The sequence below is a fragment of the Pecten maximus genome, chromosome 4 (assembly GCF_902652985.1).
Source record: "Pecten maximus chromosome 4, xPecMax1.1, whole genome shotgun sequence".
Taxonomy (NCBI): domain Eukaryota; kingdom Metazoa; phylum Mollusca; class Bivalvia; order Pectinida; family Pectinidae; genus Pecten; species Pecten maximus.
The window spans coordinates 41,971,310-41,990,643 of NC_047018.1; the positions used below are offsets into that span (position 1 = coordinate 41,971,310).

The 19,334-nt window shown below is 43.8% G+C and overlaps 2 protein-coding genes across 2 annotated transcripts; both read right to left on the reverse strand.

Annotated features, from left to right (window-relative positions):
- Positions 1-7,387: 7,387 nt before the first annotated feature.
- On the reverse strand, positions 7,388-7,843 carry LOC117326553. The gene has a single exon (XM_033883309.1). It carries the CDS (start codon positions 7,841-7,843, stop codon positions 7,388-7,390), a length of 456 nt encoding a protein of 151 aa, XP_033739200.1.
- Positions 7,844-15,214: 7,371 nt separating this feature from the next.
- On the reverse strand, positions 15,215-15,931 carry LOC117326554 (serine/arginine repetitive matrix protein 1-like). Its single transcript, XM_033883310.1, has one exon. It carries the CDS (start codon positions 15,929-15,931, stop codon positions 15,215-15,217), a length of 717 nt encoding a protein of 238 aa, XP_033739201.1.
- Between the last annotated feature and the right edge of the window lie 3,403 nt (positions 15,932-19,334).

The following is a 19,334-nucleotide window of genomic DNA, read 5'->3' on the forward strand; positions in this document are numbered from 1 at the left end:
GCTAGGTGATAATACTACAATAGGCTTTCTCTCCTTACTTTCATTTTGACCCGCCGAGATAAACAAAAAACTAATTGCTCCCCGACATACCAACGACTAGTCCCCCACGCATGCGCATCATCAATCTTTTACGAGGTAAGATAACAAGGTGAATATTCTAGAAAGAACACCAGAACTGTGGGGAGGTGGGCGGGTAGACCTAGCAGGTAAGTATGATGTTCGGAGATAACCCTCTCACTGAGAAAGGGTGTAATCTCCTTCACATCATACTTACCTGCTAGGTGATAATACTACAATAGGCTAACTCTCGAATCCAAAGCTAATAACGGAGGAGGGAGTTCTGAACTTACCTTAATTGTTCTTATCCACAGCTAATACCGACCGAGCAAATCTTCCAGACTCTTGGCTCATATTTCTGAGATAATGAGCCGTGAAAGTGGTCTCGGTCTTCCACATAGCTGCCTCCATAATTTCCTCCAAAGAAACACCCTTGAATAATGCCAATGAAGTAGAGAGACTGCGGGTGTCGTGAGCTTTGGCAAAGACAAAATCTTTATCTTTAGAATTTTGATAGCACATAGAAATTGTCTGTACTATCCATCTCGAAATTGTGTCTCGAGAAGCCGCCTGATGATAACCCTTTTTAAAGGTCACAAATAACTGATCTATATTTCCCCTGACCTTCTTGGTCTTGGAGATATAATAACTCAAAGCCCTACAAGGGCACAAAACTCTGTCTTCCTGAACAGAGGAAAAAGTAGACATTTTGGGTAGAAAAATACGTTTTGACATATAATACAAAGATTCATTCTTGGCTAAAAAATTAGGATTGGGAATAAGGGTCACCCCTGTCTTATCCCATCTAATGTGTCCCGAAGAACAACAAAGAGCTTGTAAACAGCTACGCCTTCGACCTGAAGCCACAGCAACAAGAAAAATTGTCTTAAAAGTAATAAACTTGAATTCAGCTGTACAAAGTGGTTCAAAAGGTGGTTCCATCAACTTGTTAAGAACCAGAGAAATGCTCCAAGTAGGAGCAAGTTTCCTTATACAGGGTCTGGAGTTAAAGAATCCTTTCATCAGTTTCTCTAGCCGCGGATGACATCCAACTTTAATTCCATCCCAGCCAGGATGAATAACAGAAATCGCGGACTTGTACACCTGAATAGTCCGCACCTTCAGATTTCTCTCTGTAAATAAAAACTCAAGAAAATCTGCTATTTCCATAACAGATGCAGACCATGGTCCAACTTTGTGTTGTTTAGCCCATTCAACAAATATCTTTATCTTCCCATTGTATGTTTTGTAGGTACTAGCTCTCCGCGATCGAGCAGCTCTATCTGCAACTGTGTCTGAAAAACCTTCCTGACTGTATTGTTGCCGGATAGTTTCCATGCAGTCAACTTTAACATTTCTGGGCAATGATGCAGCCAGTTGTTGTGTGGCTGTCTTATCAGATCCTTCCTCAAGGGCAATCTCAGAGGATATTCTACTAAGAGGTCTATCAGGTCGGCAAACCAAGGCTGACGTTCCCAATAAGGTACTATTAGAATTATAGTCATTTCTTCCTGACGAACCTTTTTAGTACCCTCTGAATTAGGGAGATCGGAGGATAGGCGTACGTAAACAGACCCCTCCAGCTCTGTGATAGGGCATCTATTGCTACTGCTAGGTTGTCTGGAACAGGTGACATATACACTGGGAGCTGATGATTTAGACTTGTCGCAAATAAATCTATCTGAGGCTCCCCCCAAATCTGAAACACCTGAGAAACAACTTGTCTCATCAGTGTCCACTCTGTTGGTATTATTTGAGACTTTCTGGACAGAGAATCTGCAACAAGATTCAATTTCCCTGGGATGTGAATAGCCTGTACTTGAATTCCCTCCTTTATACACATCTGAAATATTCTCCAAGTTAACATGCAAAGGTCTGGAGAGCGAGTCCCCCCTTGTTTGTTTAAGTATGTAACTACTGTGGAGTTGTCCGACTGAATCAGTACTTTCTGATCTTTTATTTTCCCCCTTATCTGGGACAGAACTAGGTGAACGGCCTTCAACTCTTTCCAGTTGATGTCTCGACATTTTTCTGTGTGTCCCCAACGGCCTGAAAAATTCTGATTGTCTAGAAAGGCCCCCCAGCCTTCTCCTGAACACATTCTCGTCCTTTTTCTACCACTGAAAGGAATCTACCAGAATCTGTGTTACTGGTATTAGAGCATAAATCTCTTTTGAGACTGGTCTCCAATGATGGAGAAGAAAGAGCTGAATGGGTCTCATGTGTAACCTCCCCCACGGTATGATGTCTGTGCAGGAGTTCATCAACCCTAAAATCTGGAGAATGACCGGTACCTCTACAAGCTCTAACTTCTCCACTTGATTTAACAAGGCTCTTAGGTCTAGTATCCTGCACTGTGTTGGGAATACCAGCCCTAGATCCAGACGAAAATGTGTCCCGAGGTAAACAAAGTCTTGTGACGGGGACAACTGAGACTTCTCCCAATTTGGAAGAAAACCTATTCTTACTAAAATCGCTAACGATCTCTGAAGGGCATCTGATAGTAGCTTCTTTTGGTGTTCTCTGAGTAACCAATCGTCTAAATAAGCATGAGGATGAACCCTCTGCCTTCTGAGATATGCCAGAACCACTGATATTATCTTTACAAACACTCTTGGGCCCGACGCTATTCCAAAAGGAAGTGCCTGAAATTGGTAACACTTTCCTTGAACTGCAAATCTCAGGTACTTTTGGCAATTCTTGTGAATTGGAATGTTTAAATAAGCATCGGTTAGATCGATCGATGCTGCCCAATCTCCTTTGTTGAGAGCTATGATAATAGATCTCAGGTTCTCCATTTTGAAGTGTTGGTATTTTATGTACTGATTCAATGGTCTTAAATTTAGAATTGGCCTGAACCCCCCATTTTTCTTGGGGACAACACATAAATTGTGATAAAAACCTGGACCTGGATTTTGCCCTAACTCGACAACTGCCTTCTTGTCGACCAAAGCTGAAATTTCTGTTAACAAGGCTTTTGCCTTCTGTGGGTCTGTCGGTACTCTTGTGTACCTTACGTCCTCTGAAAGAGGACGATAATGATTGAATTATATCTGGTACCCTTCGGATACAATCTTCAGAACGAACTTGTCTGAAGTGATTTCCTTCCAAACATGAGAAAAATGTTTCAGCCTCCCCCCTACTGGAATACTTTCCAATGGGACCTTGAGACGACTTAGGGTATCTGTCCTAGTGGTTCTGACCCGAGGGCTTACCTCTCCCTTTTGAGGTACTGAAGTCCTTGTAAGAGGGGCCTCTCTTTCTGTCTTTCGGTTCTCCCATTCTGGACCGAAAGGAATGGTTATGAAAACCCTGATAAGATTTCTGATTATACCCCGAATCCAGCCTCCTAAACTTAGGGGCTCTGTTTGAATTACCAGCAGAGTCCTCATGTGGAGTAGCTGAAGAATGAGGCCTCTTTGAACCAGGTGGTTGTGTGGGACGAACACCTAAATTTCTAGCTGTTTCTCTGACATCCCTGATAAGCTCTGAGGACTTGTGTGTAATCTCCTGTAGCTTATTGTTGAAGAGAAAACCTCCTACTGGTGGTATCTTTAACAACTCGTTGCGAGTGTTATTGTCATAAAGCTGCATAGCATCTAAATACATCTTGCGCCTAGCCAATATACTACGCGCAGAGGCTCGAACTGACAAATCCCCAATATCTGACAGTGTTGCAGCTAAACCTCCTAAGAGTTGTGAAATAGTATCATCCGACATGTTACCAAGGTCTCCTTTGAGTCCTTTAGACAATGCTGTAAGCATGTAAGAGGCATGGGATATAGCCCGCTGCTGGTTACGTAGACTCTGGTCAATAGCTGTCAAAATATTCTCTTTCTGAGAATCCTTAGGATGTTAATCAGACTTACTACGTGTGGACTTACTACCCTGTCCTTTACTTGACTGTATAAACGTAGTAACAGCTGCATCTACATCAGGAACCCTCCCATATGTCTCAAAATCTGACTCTGGCCAACGATACTGTGACTTATGTCGACTTTTAAAAGCAGCCATCTTAGGAAAAGATTTTTCTAAGCTATTCCAAGATGAGACCAAAAAACCTTCCGCTGGCAGGGCAGGTCCTGAAAGGATTCTGCTAATAGAGAGAATCTAGACTCTTTATGTTTCTCAACACAGGAAATTTTAAGCAATTCCTGAACTCCAGTGATCAAATTATTCCAAGAACGAGGCACTGGTTCTTTATCAGAATTATCCTCTCCTGCATCCTCAGAGGAGGGTAACACAGACTGAATCTCCATCTGTGTCCCGTTGTTTAACGTGGATTTATTGGTATATTGTGGCAAAATATTCGACCCAACCTGAGAAATATTCTGTTTCTCGGCAACCCAAGAACGTTTATCCGCGAGCTCACCGTCCCCACACAACGAGGACTCGTCATCCATCTCCGCATGAAGGTCAATGTCCACGTGCTCGGTCATATGTTCGTCCCGATTTTCCGGGCGACCAACACTAGACAAAGATTCCTGAATCAACTTTCTGATATCATCTTTGAAAGATCCCAGAGAATCATCTATCATCTCCCTTACATCGCTCCGAGAGCAACCCTTACCGGGACCCTTGTTCGTTTGACCGGTCTTATGACTCGATCGCTTTTTACTAGTCTCCTTACCGGAGATATTGTTTGTTGGCATATGATCCTCTTTACCAGAGGTGCCCTTGTCATTAGAATCTTTACCAGACTCTTTCTCGATCTCTCTAGACTCTTTACCAGAGTCCGATCTACGTGCCGACATGATCGGTGAAGCCACCACGTGTTCGGTACCAACGAGGTACAATCAATGAAAAAACAATAAAAACTCAACTGACACTCATAAAAAACGACAAAATAAATTCGAGAAATATTTCAAAACAACAATTTCACACAATCTGAACAATAAAAATACTGATAACCCATTTGAAATCTTGAAAGTGTAGGAGAAATTCTCGACGACAGCAATCAATATGGCGCCGAGAAAAAGATTGGTGATGCGCATGCGCGGGGGACTAGTCATTGGTAAGTCGGGGAGCAATTAGTTTTTTGTTTATCTCGGCGGGTCGAAATGAAAGTAAGGAGAGAAAGCCTATTGTAGTATTATCACCTAGCAGGTAAGTATGATGTGAAGGAGATATAGAGATGAACTAAATTCAAAAGTGTAGACTATACAATCTGGTGATTTGTGTAAAATGAGCTTAATTTTACATCTTCATAATGTGTTGAATTTACAGTCTGTCAGAACTGACAGAGAAAAACATTCCATACATACATATGTTTTCTTCTGCTTTTACTGTTGTCATTCCCTGTTGTGTCCAGAATGTAACATCTCATCTTCAATAATCGAAGTTTTATTTCTAAAACCATATTTTCATGACATAGCCGTGATAGGCCAAATAGAATAAAAGCTTTGTTTCTACTAACCCATCATAAGTGACATAACCTTAAAAAGATTTCCCCCAAATCAGTCCCTGGAAGTGTAAATAGTAATGACAGCACATAGTACTGAGGTGATTTGTGCAATATGTCAGATTTTTTGCTGAAATTATTCGGGGAAAATTTTCTGTATTTATATCAATTGGGAAAGATTAAATTGACTATATTCTTAATGTAAATGGCAACAAAGAAAAAGGCTAGGTGGCCAGTGCTGAAACAATCATAAGTTTCAATGTTTTTTATAGTGAAAAGTTACACTATTATGTGGCGGATGAGGGGAATTAAATGCAAGGATAAATCTGCCAAGGTTGAATACAAAATAATCAACCTTTGGTTAGAAAAGACGTTAGATACAGAGGTTCGATAATAAACTGTAATGTGTCTTTTCTTTTCTTTTGCTGGGCGTCATCAGCAATTTAGGTTCGCTTAAATAGTGAGTTAACCTTAACGTTGGCATCAGATCCACAGTTCCACACTACCAAAAGGAGACAAATATGAACACTGCAGACTTCCAAAAACATGTATTAATAACCAGACATTTATTTTGACTCATTGGTAGAGTGTCCGTCTTACTAGAGTTCAGAGGGTCACGGGTTCGAACCCTATTCTGGCTGCTACATTTTTTCCTTCTCCTAGCCTGTAACAGTAATTTTCCTGAGGTCATCTGTATGTATAGTGGAGGCATTGAAATAAATTTAATTGATCTTGTAATACAAAATAACTTTTCCCAATAGAGCTATGTGTTATCAACACCAACCCCTGTGCGCAGTGCCTTAAGCAATGTCAGTCGGGGCACAGGGCCTCGTCACAATCTTTTCGTTTTGTAAACACTTGAAGTATTTTGATATATATCTCTGTTTACCCTATGAATCATGATTAGCCTGAGACACACTTGATATGTGTCTTTAACCTATAATAACTCATAACCTGCGGCAGCCAGATTATGAGTCGTATGGTAAACAGACAAGTGTTCAAAACGTGAATGTAGTTACGTGGCCCTGTGGTCGGGGTAGTTAAATATTCCAAACCAGACCAGTCAATTAAAAAAAGTAATTACACTGTACTGTACAGAACTACAAATATTCCCACATAGAACAATGTCGCGGACAAGAATTTATATAGACAATGGTTGTAAAGTAACGTTGCTGTTATACTACAAGCTAGTTACCTCGCTGTTGGTCACGCTATCTGGTTCACAATGGAGGTCGATGTATATCACCACGGGTCGCTGGACAGGTCAGGAGAAGGTGATGATATAACAGTCGAATACTTGTCCAATAGAATGTACTGGCTTAGTGTTCTAGCTAAAAGCCCGAAGCACTAAGGAAACTGGCACTACTTACGTAGAGATTACTGGCTCCGTTAAAAACAGAGAATGTCTAACACACGTGTTGTCTGATTGCCGGTCAGGTGTGAAGAGACTGTACACGGGGTAGATCTTTATCTGGCACGGGCCAGTTAACTGTGACGCACTTCCGGCGTAAGTAATCAGGTCAACTCGGCCCGAGACACCACATTCCTCCCAATTTTATAATGAAAGTCCTTTATGGCCGGAGGGTTGGTAATGGTATATACAAAGATCTTCCGTGTCTTGATCAAGTTCCTAAATTTTGACTCTGCACACTAAAAGCGTTGCGATGAAGTCACTTAAGTTACTACTGGGTTGCTTCCTCCAAAAAGGGGGAACTAGTAGGGATAAAATCCCTTGCAGTCAAATCCGGTTATGTGGCGCGGGTCGTCCTAAAAGGACACACAATCCTGTAAAATACATGGATTCAATCCCGACCTCCATGTTTAGAATACAATCCTCGATGATGAGGGTACGGGTAGCCTATAAAATAGTCTCACTACCTAGTAAAATACTTAGGTACAACCCCGTCCCTAACTGTCCCTTCCGAGTTCCTAGTGACGAAACAGTCGTTGAGCGTTGGTTACAGTTGCATTCAGCAGGGATTCTGCCGTGTAGCTGAGGTGTTTTGCTACAGCCTCCGCCGTCCAATACAATTGGTTGGGTGCACACCACTTGTGGCCTGACCGGTTGAAGTAGGGGGCGTCGGTCTCCAACAACACTCTCTCATGGTTGATCCACTTCAAGGCGCGAACCTGAGGTGGGGTGAATCCTGCAGCCATGCTGGTAAATCCGAAGTACAGATTCCTAAAAGCACTAGACCACTGCTCACAGACATAGGAATCCCCATTGAAACAATGGAGATATATCCGCTGGTCTTCAGGCACTGCCTTCTTTACGTAGTGTAGAAGAAGGAGGTATGCTTCTGCTCCACTATCTCCGGATATCCCTCTACAATGGAGAACCAAGACATGTCGAGGCTCCACCAATGGTAGAATCTTCTCCAACATGACTAACTGCTGCGGCCACTGCTCTGGTGGTACAGAGTGGTCAACACCAACTTCGCCAACTGCTGTCACTCTGCGTTGTCTTTCAGCTTCCTGATGACGCGATCCAACTCCGAGCTTGAGTATCTTTTCTTGGGATGTACACTTACTGCGACCTCCATATCCGCTGGTAGGGTCTTCAGACTATCCGTGGTTGGATAAGTCTCCGGGTCGCAGAAAGAGGCACAAGTCCCGGCGACGATAACCGCCTTTCCCTTGTCCATCCTGGTACCATCCAAAACGGACTGGAACGTAGAGCCCAGTCGTAATCCCATTGCCTTCAGGGTGCGGTCGAGATGGAAGTGAGCGACAAACGCCCGAGGGGCTCGGGTTCCCACTTCCTCAGGGGCAGGAAATAACGTCCTCCAGTACTCTCGCTCGGTAGCAGGGAGCCGGGCAGCTATCAGCAACAGAACCTTCCAGTGGAGGAGGACGGCTACAGAGTTCACCGGTTCCAACGTGAAGTTGTCTGGACATGGTTCACTCAGATATCCACAAAATGCCCTCATCCCCACTATCTGGCAGTCTGAAAAACTGACCTTCTCCGATGATGTTGTCAAAAGGTGCTACATCTCCACGTACTCAACAAGATCGTCCAAGTTGTCCACGGCTCTTCTCAACAGCCATACAGCGGCTTGTAAAAGGGCCTCCTTCCGTCCACGAAGAACTTTGATTGCTGCAGGGGACAGGCGCTCGTCAAAAACCCTCGGTAGATGATGATTGAACGCGTGGGGCTTGGCGTAGCTCCCAACCTCCGTGCAGCCGGGAATCACAGTGTCTGGCCCTCGACGATCGGCTCCGCGACGTAGATCCCGAACCTCTTGGAACCTCTACCACTATCCCTCCTCGTCTCGGCTCGGCAGACGACACAACTCGAGTAGTACGGGGCTCCTCAACATGGACTGTCTTCCTAGGAATAGGTCCAGTTGACTGGCTGTGAGGGCGCTTACGGGGGCTTGTCCGACGACTAGGGGCAGACACTGAAGGGCTTCCGGCGGCTCTCCGCGGACTCGTACGGGGACGAACAGGTGAAGGACTCCTACGGGAACTCTTCTTACGAAGACTGGTCCGACGAGTACTCCTAGATGGCCGGTCACTTACCTTGGGTTTAGCACGGGAGACGGGGATAAAATCCTCACGCACACCGGCTGGACCCTTGACGGTACAGTCTGGCTATGTGGTCGCTGGGATGAGGATACAGCAGGCCCAATCGATGACTCCTCCAACATAGGGGTATCCATGGTATCCACTGGGGCATGAGCTCAATGTCCATTGGGTCATCCCCCAAGAGGTCCAGGTCATCCTCTTCCGATGCTGCAGGGGCCTCAGTGGTAGCTGCATCCTCAATCCTGCGCTCCAGATTGGGGTCTGTAGACAGGCGAATGTCACGGTAACAAGCCGTCGACTCTGTAGGTACAGGTCCTACTCATGGGCGACGACTCAGTGGGGCGACGTGCTGCTCAATCCAGGCGAATGAACGGAGCTGCAGCGAGTCCAAGGTTTCCGCAACCTTCTTCAGCCAACCTTCGTGTTGTCTCCGGTTAGCTCCATTCTTACCCATCTTACTCCTCGCCAAACTGCACATGTCCAGGACGATCTCGTCAAAACGCTGGTCCGACAACATACACAGGGTCATCCGTTCGATGAATGCAGTAGGAGGCTGAAACAGCTCACCTCGGCGTAAACACGCTGCTGCCTGCTCATCAATGGGCTGAATGGTCCCTCTGTTTGCCATATCTGTAAATAATCAAAACAGAGCACATGATTACTTATTACAGCAACCCTTACATTTGTATTTGTCAATATCAAGTGCCTCAGTAGCAGTTACATTGACACAAGATCCATGATACCATTCCTGACAATAATCACATTGTATCATGAACTGGCCTTGCCATGGTTTACGACAAACACAAAAAACTTCTGTACTCTGGTCTGGTAGCTCCGCATCTCCTCCCCCTTTTGTCTTAAAGGTCTGGATCCACGCAGGGATTTTCCTATCTTTACAAGGGGCCATTCTATCATGGTTGGTCACCAAAACGGAATTGCGAAGCTTGATTTGATACAGATAAGGCGAGATCTTCTTTACTATAACTCCCGGTCCTTTCCAAGGGGAACATAGTTTTTTACAATTACCCTTGGTGACTGCAGTATCTAAAAGATACACGACATCTCCTTCAGCGTATGGTTTCTGCAGAATGCGAAGGTCATAATAACGCTTTATACGGTTAAGAGATGTCTTCAAATCGCTTCTAGCGACGGTGTGAGCTTTCTCGAGGTTTCCCACCAGGGTAGACACATAGTCATCAACATTGTTGGTTTTCTGGCCTGGTAGGGGAAACATGAGCTGGGCGGGCGTGTTCACTTCTTTCCCGAGCATCAGCATATTCGGAGTGAATCCTGTAGTCCGATTGACTGATGCGCGAATAGCTCCTGCTATTTGCTGGACATGCTGATCCCATTTGTTTTTGGACTTCGCGAGGAAACAACGAACAGCGTCCATTAACGTTCGGTTATACCGTTCCACCTGTCCATTGGAAGACGGTCTGTAAGGTGTAGTACGAGCTTTATGGATATGGAGAGCCTGGCATAAAGCTTCGAACAACTTACTCTGAAAATTTCGTCCCTGGTCGGAGAAGATTTGAAACGGATAACCAAACCGCGAAAAGAATCCGTCCACAGCTGCTCTCGCTGTTATTTCCGCTTTCTGGGAGGGTAGGGGAATGCACTCCACCCATTTGGTTAATTGATCCACCATCATGAGGCAGTTTCATTTCCGCTTGCTGTCTTAGGTAACGGTCCGAGGAAATCTATATGTACTCGTTCCATAGGAGCACCGGCGTGGTACTCCGTCATGGGGACGCGTCCGTAGCGTTTGTTTTTCTTGTTACGGCTACAGACGTCACAGGAGGTTACATAGGTCTCAACGTCACGTCCCAAATGTACCCAGAAAAACTTTTCTTTCAGCTGAGCCTTTGTTCTGGCTATTCCTTGATGAGCAGCTGAGGGAAGATCATGGTGCCACTCGAGGGTCTTCTCTGTCAGAGAGATTGGCACTACAAGCACCAAATCGTCACTGTCAGTCTTCTGTTTAAATAACACACCGTCTATTAGTTTACAGATGTTTCTGTTTAACCAGTAGTACTTAGCTTCTGGAGAAGCTAGGAATAGCTCTCCTTGTCCAGGTTCTGATCCATCCAGTAGATATTTCCGGATAACCTGGAGGTCTGTGTCTTTTTCTTGTTCATCTTCGAGTTCACGGTAAGTGAACCCCCAACAAGATGGTGTCTCTGCTGTAGCTTCTTTTGCTAGCTGGACTGTACACATCCTAACCTGGAGCTGGCTATCTAGAAGCTCTATATCAAAACTTGATCCATCTGAACGATGTTCCACTGGCAGGTTGGATAAACTGTCATCTTTGAGTCCACTGTCATGGCTACCGCAAACAGGGTGTGGATAACCAAGGAAAACCGGAGTAGCCCTATTTACCTGATGACTAACCGGAGTTTGACTTGCAGAAGGGGGTTGGGTCGAACTGGCATCTTTAAGTCCACTGTCATGGCTACCACAATCAGGGTGAGGATAACCAAGGAAAATCGGAGTAGCCCTATTTACCTGATGACTACCCGGAGTTTGACTCTCAGAAGATATACTGGCATGCATGTTCAGGGGACACTCAAGGAAACTGGTAGGCTTATTTTCTATACCGGCAGAGTTACACACGGAACCAGCCGTGGCACTTTCGTACGGGCGTTGATCGCTAGCAGGAAGACTGTCATGAGTGCCTTGACGTGCAAGATAACTGTCATGTTCACCTGGAGGGTGAACAAGGTAACTCGAACCACTCAAGAATGAATTGACCCCTGGCATGAGTGTCGAGTTGATTGTCCATTTAGGAGGCTCTATAGGGCTAGAGTCCCCCAACCGGCCTTGCGGATTTGCTAATGTGGCCACATTATTGGTACCTATAATGTACCCCTTATCACCGCAAGTATTACTTCCCGTCAGGGGTGAGAATTCGCTCCACTGTCTGTCAGCACGCTTACAATAATTGCAGTCTCCACAGGGCAAGTTTTCAGGCTTGATTCCAGCTATGTACGATGGGCATGGAGTCAGTTCATCCGGGATTCTGGAAAGTGCGTCCGCATTTCCATGTTTGGTTCCGGGTCTGTGTTTCACAATCATATGGTATTGAGAAAGTTCTTCCATCCATCGTGCGAGCTGTCCCTGCGGCTCCTTAAATCGTAACAGCCATGTTAGACTTGAATGGTCCGTCCTGACGGTAAACTGTCTACCTAAAAGGTAGTACTTAAACTGTCTTGTAAATCTCACAATACTAAGCAGTTCCTTCCGAGTGGTGCAGTATCTTTTCTGTTCGGCTGTAAGAGAGAAACTGCTAAAAGCAATAACTCTCTCAACCCCGTCTTGTACTTGATTCAGCACCCCTCCAATCGCTACATCCGAGGCATCTGTATCTAAGATGAATTGACCCTTAGTATTTGACAATGCTAAGATGGGAGGTTCTGTCAGCGCCTTCTTCAGACTATCGAAGGCCTGTTGCTGTTCTGTTTCCTGCGAGATTATACAAGGGTTGAGCTAACTCGGCGAAATCCTTAATAAAGGAACGATGATAGTTCACCAATCCGAGAAACCGCTCCACATCTTTAGAGGACGTTGGTAAAGGCCAATTAGCTACCGTGCTGGTGTCTGTATCCGACATCGCTATTTGGTCCTTTCCTACTATACGACCTAAAAACTCGACTTCCGGTTGGAAAAGTAGACACTTTTTTGGTTTTAATTTCATCCCATGCTGTCTGAATCTTTCCAACGTTTCTCTCAAATTACCGAGGTGTTCCCTGAAGGTGTGTCCTATTACTAGGATGTCGTCCAAAAAGGCGAGAACTGTTTTCCAGGTGAGACCCCGTAAGATAAGATTCATTGCACGAGGAAATGTAGCGGGAGCGTTAGTCAGACCAAAACCCATACGAGCGTGTTCAAATAATCTGTATTTTGTAAGAAACGCCGTTTTCTTTCGATCCGTGTCCTTAACCTTGATTTGCCAATACGCGTTGTTGGCGTCTAGTTTTGAGAACCACGAACTTCCAGCTAGGGTGTCCAAACAATCCTCAACTAATGGTAGTGGAAAGGTGTCCTTAACAGTGACATAATTGAGCGCCCTGTAAGCAATGCACCAACGCATTGAGCCGTCCTTTCGTCTGACAAATACAGGTGCTGACGCCCACTCCGACATGGACTCCTGAATGACACCTGCGTCCAGCATTTTCTTAAGGTGAGCCTCCTCCTCCCCGACAAATGATGCTGGCGTGCGACGCATTCGCAATTTAACAGGCTTGGCGTCGCTGGTGTCCACTGCATGCTCAATTTTGTCAAAAGTTCCGAGATCAAATTCATTCTTAGCGAAAACGTCCGAATAATGACGGAGAAGTTCAACTAAGTCCTTATTCTGAGATTCTGTCAAATATTTACTAGAATCAACAGCTAATTTCCGGAGATGCTCGGGTACCTTCCCAGTATCGGATGAGGTTTTGGTTTTGTCTGACTCGCTAACGTTGCGACATGTTATCCTCTCATTTGTATGCCTCTGAATAGGTCTGGCGCTTATATCGGAGCGAATAAAATCCGCTGTTTCGGGGTTAAAATAATCCCGAACCTCAAAAGCGTTAGCTAGCTAGTATCTCTCCTTTCTTTATGGTCCTAAAATTGTCGCCTAAATTTACCAAACAAACAACAGGCTTAGTATGGGCATTACGATATAATAATCCTCCAAGTTCGCGTTCATTTTACCGGTTACTCTGACGAAAGTGTTGGGTGGTACTATAAATTTCCTCTCAGCTGTAACCCTGGCAATTATTGGTCTGTCATCTCTGAATTTCGTGTTTAAGTACACCCTCTCCTCCCCTATCAGAAGAGTATCTGTTTTCATGTCGTGGATGGTGCCCAATTGTGTAGGAGGTCATGTCCTAATAACATTTCATCACTGATGGGGGCCACATACACGCTTTCCTTAAACACACTGGAACCAATTTTCAGACTAATTGGCGCTATCCAAGTGCCATTCAGAGAAGATTCTGTGTCTGCCAGGTGCATTACAACATCTTTCAACTTCTTAGGTTTTTTCCGAAGTCTGTCAAATACAGATGTTGAGATAATAGTCATCTCTGCTCCGGAATCAATCCTGGCTGTAATAGGTACCTCTCCAACTGTGACCTTAACTAATGAGGAGCTAGCACAAATCTTATTGATATAAACAACCTCAGGTTTAGAGGTGACACAAAATGCATCATCTACTGTACTAAAAGCACCAGTAGCCTCTGAGTTCAAAACAGGTTGTGAGATTGGTAAAGAAGAAGAAATATCTAGCAAAACATTTGCTGGATCGGTTGAAACAACCATGGGAGTAGTAGGCACGGGGTTAAAAACCACCATAGAATCCATATCTAGGCCTAAATCTACAAGTGGCTCAGGGGCTAGGCCCGTAGTCCTGGGCCCTACTAGTTTAAAGAATCAGTAGAGTCATTTCCCTTCTTGACCTTGTCTGGGTTCTTCTCACACCACTTTTTGTAGCGGCGGCAGTCTTTTTTCATATGGCCTGCTCCTTTACAAAAGAAGCAGGTTATTTCGCTGGAACCAGACTTTCCTTGAGGCTGTAGATTGGTCTTCCCCAGTTTAGCTGCAAGTTTGTTGACTTCCTTCTCAATTAGAGCTTTAATCTCATCTTGAGAAGACTTCACTGCATTGGCTGAGGTTTTCTCCCTTCCATTTTTTCTTCTTTCCATCCACGGCCTGGCTAACATACTGATATTGTTTCATCAGGTTCAGAGCTCCTTCCATGGACCGTGGTCTGCTGAGAAACACATGTTTCCCTGCGTCTTTGTCAGTGCTCCCTTGGCAAAATCTGGAAATGGCCTTGGAACGGGCATGTTTCTCCGGTAGGTGACGAAATGCGGGTGTGGCGAGGGTCATAACTCTATCGGCCCAGTCATCGAGTGACTCGTCATTCTTCTGAGTGGCCTGTTGGAATTTGACCTTCGACGTCTCGGGTAATTCCTTAGCACCAAAACGTCCCTCCAATTTCTTCATAATTGTACGGAAAGAACATTCCCGTCCCATGCCGACATTCATCGTGAAATAATCCAAGGCCTTACCGTCTAATGCCCACATCAGGTAGTCACGGCATTCTCCCTCTGACCAGTGAAGGACCGTACGGAAACTGTCAAACTTCTGCTTGAATGACAGCCAGTTTGTTGAACCATCATACTTGAGGTTTTTCGGTAGCTTCTGTGGCTTACCCCGTGGTCCCAAGCTATGATAGTCATCTCAACTGGACTCGCTACCAGAACTTGAGGTGTCGAAATAAAATCTCGACTTCTCACGACTGGAGCGATTGTGATGACCGCGACTGCGATGACGAGAAACAGGACGCTTGTGGCGACGCGAAACAGAGCGATCGCTGTAACCTTTCCTTGAAGGAGACCGAATACTACGGCTAGTGCTCATACGGTCATGACGACATGGCGAATATCCTCGGTGCCTAGAAGAACTAGGTTGCCTTCTAGACCTGGATGTTGACCTGGAGTCATGGCGGCGCCTATGGTGTCCAGACCTAGCCTTTGAACTGGCTCTAGCATCTGATGGTGACCTAGTTTTTTGATGACGCATCGGCTTTCCAGGTGACCTCAATGACTTTGATGATCTTGGCTTAAGAGACCTGAAAGACGATGTCCCTTTGCTAGGTGACATCAAAGACTTACATGACCTTTGATGTGTCTTGTCCGACCTCGATACTTGGACACTAGCTTTGTCCTCAGTTGGGTAGTAGCTGGGCGCATGACTGGGCGGGGGTTGACTGGATACATCAGGTCGATCTAACCAGAGTGAACTAAGTCTATGCTTAGTCATCTCATCATATGAAGATGGCGACTCCAACTTCATAGGTAAAGGTACCTTATGTGACTCTGGCTGCTTGGACTTGGGAATGGTCCCCATTTCCTGTTTGGGGTTCAATACCGGGACACCTGGGTAGTCCATTGGCATTAAATCCTTGCTGTTGACAGGTTTTACCAAGGTATTAACTGGTGACCATTTTTTGTCCGTATCGTCAACCAACACCTGTGTTATAAGAAATACGCGTAGGATCCCCTACATTAGGGAACCCAACCATGTTGGCGCGAGACATGGGATCAAATTTTGATGTTTCCGAAAATTCCTGAGTCCCATGTCTCTGCATTGACGGCTGTGATCTGGTAATAGGTACCTGGGGTGGGGCGAGAACTGGGGTTAGGAATTCCCCCATGCCCAATAAATCAGCAAACTCCGGTGACTTATGGGACTGCCTGGCTGGCTCTCCAAAATAAATAGAGTCCCATAACTCCTGACTTGGTTTCCTGCCACCAAAAGCCGCTGTAATGTGCTCGGCGGTTAATTTCCCATAATTAAATCGCATATTAATTAGGGTCCTTGCACGTGTCTCCTCTATTCCAGGTAAATACCGGACCATATCTTCAAAAGTTGCCGTGTTTATGTTTCTAGCCGGAAGCGACGCCATTTTAACCGGAACTGACGCCATTTTGATGACACAATTGGGGTTGGGTATTTTTTATTAAAAAAATAGGCATACAATAAATACAAAATTCCACCGTAAAAAATACTCCGTATTATAAAATAACACAGGAATATGAGGTGAAGAATAATGTTGTGCAATAAAAATGATACAAATTTAATCCTCGTATTATAAAATAACACACAGGAACGGTATCATGAATTTGTGAAACCACGTGACTGCTGGCTGAGGAACAATTCGATAAAATCGTAATTGAAACCACAGAAAAATCAGGAAAACTGCGCGAAAATTGATAAACACAGGACTCAATGAATATACATTACTTTATCAATTACTAGCCTAGACTTCTGACACCATTAAAGTAACGTTGCTGTTATACTACAAGCTAGTTACCTCGCTGTTGGTCACGCTATCTGGTTCACAATGGAGGTCGATGTATATCACCACGGGTCGCTGGACAGGTCAGGAGAAGGTGATGATATAACAGTCGAATACTTGTCCAATAGAATGTACTGGCTTAGTGTTCTAGCTAAAAGCCCGAAGCACTAAGGAAACTGGCACTACTTACGTAGCGATTACTGGCTCCGTTAAAAACAGAGAATGTCTAACACACGTGTTGTCTGATTGCCGGTCAGGTGTGAAGAGACTGTACACGGGGTAGATCTTTATCTGGCACGGGCCAGTTAACTGTGACGCACTTCCGGCGTAAGTAATCAGGTCAACTCGGCCCGAGACACTACAGTTGTGAAGATGAAGTATTTAAATGACCATATGCGTTAACGAAAGTAGGTCTAGCTCAGCAAGCAGACACTGCTATTTCGCAATGACTGTTCGTTTTATTTGATACGATAGCTATGAATTAAATAAGTGTTACCTTTCGTTGTATCTAGCACATTGGTGTCTCAACAAATACGGAAAAAATCCAGTCATATTCGATTATCTTCTGTTTTTATTATCGTCAAGTATTCCGGGTCACGTTCTGAAAGCATGCGCTTCCGGTTACGTCATCAAATTCATTTCCCGCGAATATATTGGGGAATCTAATTTTCCCTTTAAAATGAAATGAAATGAAAGAAATAAAAATTATCTAAATAAAAGAAAAGTTATCAGTATTGAGTGGAAAATTGAATTCCCTTTGTAAATAATTATTTCAATTCGGTTACCTAAATCATAACCAATCAAAATTAAAATTATTTAAAATTTACTTTTCGTTTCTTTGATAATCCTAAAATTTATGATCACAATATCATTTAGAAGCTTTGCAGTGCTTACAAACGCACAGATGCTTTGATTTGAACAAAGATGGCGACTTGAAGCTGTGAGGAGGTTTGGATTGGAATTAAATTGCATATATTTCGGCAAGTAAGCATCGTACAATGTTCCCGTGTGGTCAGATCATCTAATTTTTTTAATACGCATTCAGAACAGTTGTTGTTTAGTCGCTACGGTTATTAACATAAAAATTCGGATTATTATATAAATACTTATTTAATTACAAGCTAACCGGTAATAAGTATTTATATATTAAAGTATTTAAAATGTTGCCGTATCCATCCACCTAACGAATATATAAAAAAGACCAGCTGCATTGGGTTCTAATAGTTTTTCATCCAGGGAAAGCATGGTCTTTGATTGATATATGCAATATTGTTCTATCTATAGTTACATTATCTTTAACATTTGTCTTTCAAACACATGTACATGTAGTATTCCAACCAACTGGTTTTCATTTGACAGAAATAGTGACATTGACCTTTGACATCCGAGTCTGAAAGAGTACTTAAGGCATTGTGCAGCAACCAAACAAGAGGCCATATGGGCCTGCATTAGTCATCTTCTCCTCTGGACCTCTTTTTGATATTGATAAAAAAAAAAATGTTTCAACATTTAACAAGAGATCCCAGAGGGATCTTGGCGCCCACCATTGAATGATCTTTATAGGTTCTATGTCAGATTGATCTTCTCTCTACTTTTCCCTTCATTTTACTAATCTGTGCAAATTGAGACATCCCTCCAGTACTTTTCAAACAAGGGAATCCTAGCTATATAAGAAATTTGAGATTTAGCGATAATGGCTGTTTGTTTGCCAGGTTGTTTTCAGGACAGACTGGTCCCAAAATGCAATACGAGGGACCAAAGGGAACCTACTTATGAAATTTGAGAAAGATCCCTTCAGTACTTTGAGAAATAGCGATAACAAACTTCAATTGTCAAAATCCAAGATGGCTGCCTGTCGGCCATGTTGTTTTCTAACTGGTCCAAAAATGGAATATGCTTAACCTCGGACCAAGGCCAACCTACAAATGAAATTTGAGAAAGATCCCTTCAGTACTTTCTGAGAAATAGCGATAACAAACTTTAATTGTCAAAATCCAAGATGGCTGCCTGTCGGCCATGTTGTTTTCCGATTGGTCTCAAAACGCAATATACCTAACAAGGCACCAAGAGGAACATACATATAAAATTTGAGAAAGATCCCTTCAGTACTTTCTGAGAAATACCAATAACAAACTTCAATTGTCAAAATCCAAGATGGCTGCCTGTCGGCCATGTTGTTTTCCAATTGGTCTCAAAACGCAATATGCATAACTAGGCACCAAGGGAAACCTACTTATGAAATTTGAGAAAGATCCCTTCATTACTTTCTGAGAAATAGCGATAACAAACTTCAATTGTCAAAATCCAAGATGGCTGCCTATCAGCCATGTTATTTTCAGATTGGTCTCAAAACGCAATATGCATAACTAAGAACCAAGGGGAACCTATATATGAAATTTGAGAAAATACCTTCATTACTTTCTGAGAAATAGCGATAACAAACTTCAATTGTCAAAATTCAAGATGGCTGCCTGTCGGCCATGTTGTTTTCCGATTGGT